Source organism: Erinaceus europaeus, chromosome 16 (genome assembly GCF_950295315.1).
Source record: "Erinaceus europaeus chromosome 16, mEriEur2.1, whole genome shotgun sequence".
NCBI lineage: Eukaryota > Metazoa > Chordata > Mammalia > Eulipotyphla > Erinaceidae > Erinaceus > Erinaceus europaeus.
The window spans coordinates 61,729,926-61,742,494 of record NC_080177.1 but is presented as its reverse complement, the minus strand read 5'-3'; the positions used below and the strand labels follow the sequence as shown (position 1 = coordinate 61,742,494).

Sequence of the window (12,569 nt, the reverse complement as noted above, 5' to 3'; positions counted from 1 at the left end):
ATGTGATGGGATTTGGTGTTGTATGTCAATGCTAGCATTGGTGAAGTATTGAAAAAAAGTTTTGTTTTCTTTGTTATCATTAGGGTTTCACCTCGCCAAGCCTACTTACTTTTATCATTATTTTTAACATGGTACAGAGGATTGGAGTCATTATCACACATGTACATTGCCACTCAGCTCCTTCGGGGCCAATCTTTACACTGTTTTAGAGAAGGGAAACACCACAACAGTGCTTCACCATCCATGGAATTCCTATGATGCTATTTTTGTTGACCTCGTCCAGTGCAAAGAATCAAACCCAAGACTTGATGTATGACTGGGCGCTCATGTGCTCTATCTACCCAATGACGAGTCACCTCCCAAAACTCTGTAATTTCGGTCTGTGCTGAGAATCATTGAATCCTCATCTTATGATAAATCGAATTTTTTGATACACAACCTATTTTCTGATATAATTCAACATGTATAATCTCATACTAAAAAAATTTTATCCATGATATATCCATCTGTTAAATATTGTTTGTAATGTGATATAGTAAATAGGTTGAGTTTTTAAAAGTAATGGGAAGAAAAATACATACACAAATTTATATATAAGACACTATGCAGTAGGGCCAGAATAGCTCTTTCTTGATTTAAAAAAAAAAAAAAAATGAGACGACAATGAAGGACTTGAACCCAGATTACTGACTCTGACAAGATAGCATTCTAATTTACTAATTCCTAGCCTAGATCTCTATGGTTTGTAATACAAAATGATACTATAACAAAGATTGCCTGAAATGTCATGTAGTAAAGAAATAAAAGACATACAGTAGAGTCTTCAAGTTTGATAGTATATTCTTTTTTTTTTTTTTTTTTTTTGCCAACTGCAGTACCACTTCATTCAGGAAATGTTGATTTATAGGATTGCTGACACAAGAATACTTTTCCACATGTCCCCAAGATTTAGATACTAGTAATTTCACCCTCAATTAAACATCGTCTTATTCCACCATATAGATTTAGGCCCTTCCCTATACTCAATTCTCAGAACTGCTGTAATAGCCTACATGTAACAGTCCATTGAGAACTCACTCTATATGACAGTTTCTTTGAACTCAAGATTTCAACTGTAAAGTATTTCTCTAAATCAGATAGGATTACTAGTGGGAATTGACAGTTGTGTATTTTTTTAAATTTTTATTTATAAAATGGAAATATTGACAAGATCATAGGTTAAGAGGGGTATAATTCCACACAGTTCCCACCACCAGAACTCCCTCTCCCATCCCCTCCCCTGATGGCTTTCCTATTCTTTATCCCTCTGGGAGTATGGACCCAGGATCATTATGGGGTACAGGTCTGGCTTCTGTAATTGCTTCCCCACTGAACATGGGTGTCGGCAGGTCGATCCATACTCCCAGCCTATCTCTCTCTTTCCCTAGTGGGGCAGGGATTTGGGGAGGTGGGGCTCTAGGACATATTGGTGGGGTCATCTGCCCAGGGAAGTCAGGTTGGCATCATGGTATCATGGAACCTGGTGGCTGAAAAGAGTTAAGATATAAAGCAGAACAAATTGTTGACTAATCATGAACATAAAAGTGGCAAGAATATTGCAGATGAAGATTTGGGGTCTTCATTCTGGAAAAAGCTAGCAGGTCTGTTTTAGGTATATTTCAAGGGACCCATGACTTTACTAGTTTTTGCCTGAGTCTGACAGCTAACATGCAGGTGGACTCAAAATATTGTCTGGAGAGATGGAGTCATAGTTGGAAAAAGGACTAGAACACTGGATCAGGGTAGCCTAGAGTTCTGTACCATTCTAGGCTCTAGGAAGAATGTCAGTAGTAGTCAACTTTTATCTGTAGATAGGGCAAGAGGTATCAGAGGGCCATATAAGTAAGCCCTGCGTAACAGAACTCAAACTATTTTATGAGGAGTCAGTTTTAGCTGCTTAGCATTGCATGTCAGTTACAAGTTTACAACTTTGCTAAGAGCACCACCCGTAGTGGAGGAGCAAAAGACTGAAAGTAGATTTGGGAGAGATGGGAAGAAGCATAGAAGAGTGAATTTATGTAAACTCCAAAAGGGTTGCTCTGTAGCTGGTCTGAGGAAAGGAATAATAGTTGGAAGGGGACCTGAAGTCAGAGGAGAGTTTTAAATGACAGAAATTATGGAGTTAAGTACATATGTTAGTGGGAATGATCAAAAGAGAAAACTTGCTGACGCAGGAGTAATTGTATTCTCCAGGTGTGTAAAAAAACATTAATAATGGATTTTTTCTTTTTTTTGGCAAAACACCTCAAATGTATCACAAGGGCTTAACTTGAGACTACACTCACTCACTCACTCACCCCAATAACAGGGATTTCTTAACCTTTACACTATTAACTTTTTAAACCAGATTAAGTTATTGTTGTCTGCGGCTATCTTGTACATTGTAGCATGTTCAACAGCATCCTTCTCATTTGTAACAACAAAATTATTTTCACACATTGCCAAATTCACTAAGAGGGTGAGACAGAATGACTTATAATTGGGAACTATTATTATACTGATAATGGACATTTTAAAGTTGGAGTTGTTTTACTAGTAGGCAAATTAAACAATCTGGGAGTAGCAAGGATGACACCAATTCCGATCCCATGTCCAGTGCTTTGAGACGTGTTGCAAGTAGAGAAAACAGGTGCCGGGCAGAGGTACACCCAGTTGAGCGCACATAGCACTGTGCACAAGGACCTGTATAATAATCTGGGTTTGAGCTCTCCCCTCCCCAGCTGCAGAGGGGACGCTTCACAAGCGGTGAAGCAGGTCTGCAGGTGTCTTATCTTTTGCTCTCCCTCTCTGTCTCCCCCTCCCATTTCAGTTTCTCTCTGTCCTATCAAATAAAATGGAAAAGAAAGAAAAGAAAAATGAAAAGAAAGGAAAATGGCTGCCAGGAACAGTAGATTTATAGTACAAGCACTGAGCCCCAGTGAGAACCCTGGACGTAGACGGAAAGAGGAGGAGGAGGAAACAGCACTGTCATAGAGACTTCTTCATTTCATAATTGATGGGGCGTGGGTAAACTAGAGCACTACTCGTCTCTGACATGAGATGGTGCTGGAGGGGTCGGGCATAGCAGGGGATTAAGCAGGTGTCTGCAGGTGTCTGTCTTTCTTTCCCGTCTTCCCCATCTCTCTCCATTTCTCTGTCTTACCCAACAACAATAGCAGTGGCAACAATAGGAACAATGATAAACAACAAGGGCAACAAAAGGGAAAAAATAGTCTCCAGGAGCAGTGGATTCATAGTGCAGGCAAAACCCTGGAGGCAAAAGAAAAAGAAAATGATGCTGGAGGGAGTCGGGCTGTAGCGCAACGGGTTAAGCGCAGGTCGCGCAAAGCACAAGGACCGGCATAAGGATCCCGGTTCGAGCCCCCGGCTCCCCACCTGCAGGGGAGTCGCTTTGCAGGCAGTGAAGCAGGTCTGCAGGTGTCTATCTTTCTCTCCCCCTCTGTCTTCCCCTCCTCTCTCCATTTCTCTCTGTCCTATCCAACAACAACAACAATAATAACTACAACAATAAAACAACAAGGGCAACAAAAGGAAATAAATAAAATAAATATTAAAAAAAAAAAAAAAGAAAATGATGCTGGAAATCGAGCCTTTGGCTCTGGGTCCTCAAGCATATAAACAAGTGCATGAACGGGTTGAGCCATCTTTCTAGCTCTGTGCTAGCTTTTATTTTCTAATCTTTGAAATTAAAATACACTTAGGTGGGAGGTGGGAGGTGGTGATGCACTCAGTTGAGGCCCTGGGTTCAAGCCCCTGAGTCCCCACCTGCAGTGGGAAGCTTCATAAGTAATGAAACAGTACTAGATCTCTCTCTCTCTCTCTCTCTCTCTCTCTCTCTCTCTGTCTGTCTCTGTCTCACTCACTCTCCCGCCCTCCCCCCTCCTCTTGCCTGTCAGCTTCTCTGTCTCTATCCAGTAAATGAGTAAATAAATAAGATGTATTTAAAAATAAAATCTTGGGAGTTGGGTGGTAGCACAGTGGGTTAAGCGACCTTATGCCGGTCCTTGCGCTTTACACCACCTGCGCTCAACCCGCTGTGCTACCACCTGACTCCCTTTGGCGTGAAGTTTTTTGTATGCTTTTTTAAAAATAGTTTTTTATTTATTCATGAGAAAGATAGAGGAGAGGGAGACAAAGAATCAGACATCACTCTGGTACATGTGCTGCCAGGGATTTGGCATGAAGTTTTTTGTATGCTTTTTTTAAAAATACTTTTTATTTATTCATGAGAAAGATGGAGAGGGAGACAGAGAATCAGACATCACTCTGTTACATGTGCTGCCAGGGATTGAACTCAGGACCTCATGCTTGAAAATCCAGTACTATATTCACTGCGCCACCTCCTGGACCACTGTATGCTTTTATCTAATAATCATTTCATTTCACAGAATAAAATATTGGTGATCCTACTTCACCACTTGTGAAGCAGCTCCCCTGCAGGTGGGGAACCAGGGGCTTGAACTGGGATCCTTACGCCGGTCCTTGCACTTTGCACCACCTGTGCTTAACCCACTGTGCTACCGCCTGACTCCTGTTATTTTTATTTTTTTACAATTACAGTATACATTAGAACAGTATACATTTCTGGTTAATATTTTTAGACTAGGTTCACATAGTCCATATTGCCATTTAAGCAATTGTTTTCTCAGCATTACTATTAGAATATTGAGGCCTTCTGAAGATGTCCCTCTGGGGAGGTTAACTGTAATAAACTGCATGACTTACAGTGACTTAATCCTGTTCAATGGTATAATTGCAGTTTATAGATGTGGAAAAGCTAAAGTTTATATCATACATTGTAATCATGCCATTTTATTTATTTTTTATTTCTCAAACATCTTTCCTTTTATTATTATTTTATTTGATATTTACAAAATTACAAGGTAATAGGGGTATAAGTCCATAGTTCCCACCACCAGAGTTATGTGTCCCATCCCCTCCAATGGAAACTACAGTAATTCTCCCAAGGTCACAATACAGGCTGATTCTATAACTATATGTATATATATATTCCCACACCCATTTTTTCAATGGTTCTGCCATCACTTCCTTTCTAGTTCATCCCTACACCTGTCACTACTTCCAAGTGTCTTTCTTTTTTTCTCCACTTCTCTCTCAGATGAGAGAAGCTATGCCTGGTTTCCTCTGGTGTTTTCCAGATTCACTTCCCTTTCATTGATGGTATAAAAACAAGATTCCTGGTGACTAACACTTCAGGTCCTGGTGGAATAGGAGTTGCTCACAAACTTGAAGAATATATATAAATGCAATTAATTGTTTACCACAGTGATCTAACCTGGCATCAATATGTATTCATATTGAGCTCTGGAAATTGTGCAACCTCCAAGTTCTTCCATTTTTTTATTGTTGAAACTGTAGCTCTTTAAATTTCTTTCAAACTTTAAAAATTGTTATTAACTATACTTTTTAAAAAAGATTTTATTTATTTATTTTTTTATGAGGCAGATAGGAGGAGAGAGAAAGAACCAGACATCACTCTGGCACATGTGCTGCCAGGGATCGAACTCAGGACCTCATGCTTGAGAGTCCAAAGCTTTATCACCACACCACCTCCTGGACCACTATTAACTATACTCTTTTTTTTATTTTTATTATTAGATAGAGACAGAGAGAAATTGAGGGGAGGGGGAGGTAGAGATGGAGAGAGACAGAGAGACACCTGCTGCCCTGCTTCACCACTCATGAAGCTTTCTCCACTGCAGGTGGGGACCAGGGACTTGAACCTGGGTCCTTGAGCACTGTGGTGTGTGTGCTTAACCAGGTGTGCCACCGCCTGGTCCCTATTAACTATACTCTTAAGCGCCACAAGATGGGGTAAAAGATCTAGAAAGGAACTATTAACTTGAAATTTCAACTTGTTTATTAAATAACTTTCTGAAAATCTGGGACATCAGTAATATTTATATTCAGAACTTTGGAACAACTGAAATTAATGTAGCTTCTTTGTATGCTAGGAGGATATCCACCATGCTCTAATACACTAAATGTAGCTTTAGTAAAAAATATTGCAGTGCTTTTCTCTTGCCAGGATATAAAGCAGAACTACAGTGTCAGGATTTCATTTTTATTTTCTTTTAAACCTTAATTATGGAGAAGCTGGATTTGATTATTCATCTACACTGCACAGGCAAAGGATATACATTATTTTATTTCAGCTTCTTGTCTTTGGTTTTCTTTTTCTTTTTTTTTTTTTTCCAAATCTTCTATTTTATGCCTTTGACATTCTGCTACTGACTCTCACTAAGTGAAACACCAAATCAGAATTTGTATTAATTTACACTAGAAACTTCAATATATATATATATATATATATATATATATATATATATATATATTATTTTCTAGTCAGAGAGAGAAAGAGAGCACACATCCAGAGTACTACTTAGCTCTGGTTTTGGTGGTACTGGGGACTGAATCTGGGACCTCAGAGTCTCAGGGATGAAGGTCTTTTGCATAACCATTATGCTCGCTCTCTCCCAGTCCTATACACTAGAAATTTAATAAGTTTATTTTACCATTCAAGAAAAAAGGAACATGGTTTCTGAATTAATACATACTTCTAAAAGATTAGGAAAGCATATTAGAAGCATTCGCTTTCCTAAAGACAAGTGATTGCAGTATAGTAGACACCTAAGTATACTTCACAGTATAATGCTTCAAGATCAAGATTATGTATTTTTAAAAGCAAGACTTCTGGGGTTGGGCAGTTGTGCACTTGATAGAAAACACACTTTATTATAAGCAGGACAACCTGGGTTCAAGCCCCCAACTCCCACCTGCAGAGGGCAGTAGTGAAATGCTTCACAAGTTTCTCTCCCTCTCTCCCTTTTTTTAAAAGATCTTTTTTTTTTTTTAAATATTTTTCCCTTTTGTTGCCCTTGTTGTTTTATCGTTGTAGTTATTATTGTTGTTGTTATTGATGTCGTCATTGTTGTTGGATAGGACAGAGAGAAATGGAGAGAGGAGGGAAAGACAGTTTTGGGGGGGGAGAAAGATAGACACCTGCAGACCTGCTTCACCACTTGTGAAGCAACTCCCCTGCAGATGGGAGCTGGGAGCTCGAACCGGGATCCTTATGCCAGTCGTTGCACTTTGTGCCACCTGCACCCACTGCGCTGCCGCCCAACTCCCTCTCTCTCCCTTTTTCATCTCTCTCTCTGTCTCCATTTTTCTCAGACGTTACTATTTATATATTTTTATTGCTCTGTGTAGTTCATCACAGTTGTGCTATATTTACTAATTCTTCTGATACGGATGGTTTCTCGTGCAAAGTGAAGTGAAGGTATGGGAACAGAGGTTTGGAAAAGGCTCGGCAAGTAAAGTGCAGGCCTTGGATTGCATTTCAACATCATATGAGAATATTGTGGACAGCACCAAAGGAATTCTGCAGGTGCTTTTGGCATCTCTCTCTCTCTCTCTGTGTGTGTGTGTGTGTGTGTGTCTATGTGTGTGTGTGTCTCCACCCCCTCTGAAATAATAGAATAAAAATTGAACTGGGAAGCAATGTAGAGTTATTATTCATGTGTGAGACCGAAGGTTTATTCTCTAGCACTAGATTTTAAAAAAAAATGGGGGAAATGTGAGGTATTTAGGTTCCTGATAGTTGTTTACTGTGATAATATGAGGAGTTTATAGGGAAGGCACAACACTAACACATTGAAATATAACATTGTCAGCATGGTGGAAATATAACATGTTCTTTGTTATTAGTCTTGCTAATTCTCCATGGGGCTCTTACAGATTGTGCAGCTATAGATTCAGGTGTATGCAGATCTCTTTGGATAGGTTCTTTGGGTTACTTTGGATGAATCACCTGGAGAGAAATTATTAGGTTATAAGGTAGGTCCATTTCTAGTATCCTGAGATGTCTTCAGACTTTTCTATAGGGAGTGGACCAATTTATATTCCCACTGGCAAATAGAAGGGTTTATTTTTCCCCATATCCCTATTTTTGTCCTTTCTCATCTATGATGTTTACACAGGTATAAAGAGTATCTCATTGCTGTCTTTATTTGCATTTCTCTGATAATCATGATCTTTAAGCATATGTCCGTTGACCCAGTGGTTCTCTTCTTTGGTAAAGATTCTGTCTATGCCCTTTCTACATTTTTCAATAGATATTGATACTGGATACCTATGAGATGGATATACATACACAAATACAGTGAAAGGTCTGAAATATTTATACTTTAAGATTAATATGTTGTCATGTACAAAGATTGGTTTTTAGAATATTCAAGAACCTTCATATTTATATTTGAAGTTTCTTTTTTAAAAAATTTATTTTTCCCTTTTGTTGCCCTTTTTTTTTTTTTAATTGTTGTAGTCGTTGGACAGGACAGAGAGAAATGGAGAGAGGAAGGGAAGACAGACAGAGAGAGAGAAAGACACCTGCAGACCTGCTTCACCACCTGTGAAGTGACTCCCCTACAGTTGGGGGGCCGGAGGCTCAAACCGGGATCCTTAGGCTGGTCCTTGCACTTTGCGCCACGTGCACACTTAACCTGCTGCACTACTGCCCAGCTCTCTATTTGAAGTTTCAGTAATATACAACTACTGCTCTAAAATACATAATTTAAAGTACATCTGTGATGACAAAACATTGAGGGACCAGGTGGTTGGACACCTGGTTAAACACATACTTTACAGTGCACAAGGACCTGGGTTCAAACCCTGGCCCCTACCTGCAGGAGGCAGTGCTTCATGAGTGGTGAAGTAAGGCTGCAGGAAACTGTCTCTTTCACTAGTTCCCTTTCCCTCTCAATTTCTCTGTCTTTATCCAACAAATTAGAAAATAAAAAATAAATTGAAATTTAGCATTGGAATTTCAGATCTGTACTTTGTCCTTGAAAATATTAGAAAGGTGAGGGGCAAGGGTAGATAGCATAATGGTTATGCAAATAGACTCTCAGCCTGAGACTCCATAGTCCTAGATTCCGTCCCCTGCACCAACATAAGCAAGAGCTGAGTAGTGCTCTGGGGAAGGAAGGGGAGGGGAGGGGAGGGGAGGGGAGGGGAGGGGAGGGGAGGGGAGGGGAGGGGAGGGGAGGGGAGGGGAAGAAGGGAAGGGAAGGGGGAAGGGAAGGAAGAGAGAAAAGAAGGGAGGGAGGGAGGGAAAGAGAGAAAGAAAGGAGAAGGTGACAAGAATATATGTTGATTATCTTCCTTGTAGGAAATATGACAATTCTTACATTCAGAAAACTTATTAAAATCTGTATTGCCCAAAAAACACAAAACAAAATAAAAAACTGTATTATTTTTTCTTAGGATTTCCACTTAAACAGAGTTAATTTGGAAGAATCAGTAGGAGTGGAAAATATTCCAGCTGGTGCAAGGCCAAAGAGAAAAAACAAGAAATCTTACGATTTGACTCCAGTTGATAAGTTTTGGCAGAAACATAAAGGGAGGTAAGGAAAATGCTCGATTGAAATATGGAAGTTTTGATTTTACTTTTATGAGAATGACCAGACCATCATTTAGAGTGTCAGGGATTAAATCTAGGGCCACAGACATGTAAGTCCTATGCTTTACCCCTGAGATATCTCCATGGCTAAAATACAGAAATGTTGAATCTTTTATTTATACCTTCTAGCTGGGAACAATCTGAGAGGTGAATTAAATAGTAATAGCATTAATCCTTCATAAGTATAATAAAAATAGTCCTAAATAGCTCTCAGCCTTAGTAACATATTACAAAGCCACTGTAAAGTAGCAAAGTTAAATAAATCATTTTAAATCTCTCTAAGATTTAGTAACCTCATCATTGAAATGTGGGATTGTGGCATTGTGGTGGCACAATGGATAACATGCAATGGATAAAGGATTGGACTCTCAAGCATGGGGTTCTGAGTTCAGTCTCTGGTATTGTATGTGCCAAAATGATACTCAGTTTCTCTTTACATACCCTCTTAAATAAACAAACATACTTGAGGACTGCTGAAATAATTCACTTGGATAGTGTACTGCTTTGCCATGTGTACAAACCAGGTTTGAACCTAGCCCCCAAACATGTTGAATAAAGCTTCAGTACTACTATGGTCTCTTTCACTCTCTTTCTGAAACTTCTCTTGTCTTTATTAAAAAAACTTTTTTTTTTAACATGGTGGATTGATTTATTCTATTGACCTCTTTCACATTTGTAAAAATGGAGTTAATGTAAAGCACTAGCTTACCCAAAGTCACCCCCACTTTCACTGGTAAAGCCAGTAGGGATAGGTAGAACCCAACTCCATGCTTGGGAAGATAACATAATGGTTATGCAAATGACTTTCTTGGCTGAGACACTGAGGTCCTTAGGTTCACTCCCCAGCACCACCATTAGCCAGAACTGAGCAATGCTACCTACTCTAGAAGATCCCAAAGTCATTTGTCTTAAATAGTAATCATGTGTTCAAGACTGTTGTCAGATGAGAGAAAAAGCACAAATTTTATAGTGTAGTGTTTAGCATATAATAAATAATCAAATATTAGCCCTGTGACCTTAAGATAGTAGAGATTTTTAAGGATCATCTCTTTCTATTTTATTTTATTTATTTATTTTTTATTTAAGAAAGGATAAATTAACAAAACCATAGGGTAGGAGGGGTACAACTCCACACAATTCCCACCACCCAATCTCCATATCCCATCCCCTCCCCTGATAGCTTTCCCATTCTCTGTCCCTCTGGGAGCATGGACCCAGGGTCATTGTGGGTTGCAGAAGGTGGAAGGTCTGGCTTCTGTAATTGCTTCCCCACTGAACATGGACGTTGACTGGTCGGTCCATACTCCCTAGTAGGGTGGGTCTCTGGGGAAGCGGAGCTCCAGGGCACATTGGTTGGTGGGGTCTTCAGTCCAGGGAAGCCTGGCCGGCATCCTGATGGCATCTGGAACCTGGTGGCTGAAAAGAGGGTTAACATACAAAGCCAAATTGTTGAGCAATCATGGACCCAAAGGTTGGAATAGTGGAGATGAAGTGTTAGGGGGGTACTCACTGCAAACTCTAGTGTACTTCTGCTTTCAGGTATATATTTTGCACTTGTTTATGGATAAGTGTGAACATATGCTCTCTCTCACAGAACCTGGTCTATATCTAGGTTTTGGGACTTTGTTAGAAAGTGAACCACCTGGGATGGAATTAGAGAATACTATGAAAGGAAAGGTCTCACCCGAGTAATGAAGCTGAAGGGTTGTCATTCCACACATGAATTCTCTGGACACAGTCTGAGCTGAAGCATGTTGAGGTGGCAATCATTGTGTTGATTAGGTTGCGATCGGCAGATGCGATATTATTTGATATGGATTGGGAGAGGCATTCAGGAAAGTGGGCCCTATCCTAAGGTTCCAGGACTGTTATGTTAAGTGAGCTAAGTCAGAAAGATAAAGATGAGTATGGGATGATCCCACTCATCAACAGAAGTTGAGAAAGAAGATCTGAAAGAGAAACTAAAAGCAGGATCTGACTAAATTGAAAGTAGAGCACCAAAGTAAAAACCCTGTGGTGAGGGGTAGACATGTGGCTTCCTGGGCCGGTGGGGGGTGGGGGTGGGGGTGGGTGGGTGGGTGGAATGGGACACAGTCTTTTGGTGGTGAGAATGGTGTTTATGTACACTCCTAGTAAAGTGTAATCATATAAATCATTAGTTAATATGAGAGGGGGGAATTAATTTTATGTCTCGAAGTTTTTAAAACACAGACTGAGTCTTTTTAATATATAGGCTGTGTATTTGATATGCGGACTCTCTCAAAAGCCTAGCCTAGTAGATCAGAAGCAACCAATGGCACAGCTACATACAAGATACTGGGTACTATACAGCAAACCCTAACAAAAGGATCATCTCTTTCAACTAACACATTTTATGTATGATACTAGAGTCCTGAGAAAAATCAGAACTTGCCTTTAAAGCAGTTTACATCGTAACCAGCTGAAATAAAGTCTTCTGGTGGTTAGTGCTAAAACCTTTTAATGCTATTGTTGCCTACATAGACTGTTGAGAATTGGCATTTCTGTTTGCTGATATGTAAAAGTAGACAGTATCCCTCAAAATCCTTTCAGAAACTTCTGTCATTTCTCTAAATTCTGTTGGAAGAAATGTAGTGATCATTAATAGTATGTTAGCAAATGTCTGGGATGAGAAAGGGGGAAAAATTACGCTTTTATCACTGATTAGATATGACCTTTTTCTTTTGTTTTGGTTTTTGGTTTTATGTTTTGTTCTGTTTGCCACCAGGGTTATTGCTGAATCTTAGTGTCTGCAAAGATCCACTCTTCTTGGAGGCCGTCTCCCCCCCCCCCCTTTTTTTAAATAGAAATGAGAGACGGAAAGACAGCATTGTTCTGCTGCTCTTAAAACTTGAAGCTTCCTCTCTGCAGATGGGGACCAGGGACTTAAACTCAGGGCCTTGTATATGGTCATGTGTGTTCTCTACTGAGTGAGCTACTACCTCAGCCCAGCATGGCCATTCTAAAAAGAATAAAAGCTTCTCATTCATATCACCAAAGTACTATAAATTAAGGACCATTTCATGGT

General features: G+C 39.7%; 1 protein-coding gene across 3 annotated transcripts in view; it reads left to right on the top strand.

Moving 5' to 3' along the window:
• Positions 1-12,569, top strand: part of SCFD1 (sec1 family domain containing 1) — a 94,623-nt gene that overhangs the window by 28,240 nt on the left and 53,814 nt on the right. For all 3 annotated transcript variants that reach the window (XR_009545357.1, XM_060175225.1, XM_007516836.3), the window contains one exon: positions 9,328-9,467. Coding sequence is in view for 2 of the 3 variants with exons in the window: in XM_060175225.1 (XP_060031208.1) it covers positions 9,328-9,467 (140 nt within the window). In the remaining variant the exon portion in view is untranslated. The remainder of the gene's footprint in view (positions 1-9,327; positions 9,468-12,569) is intronic.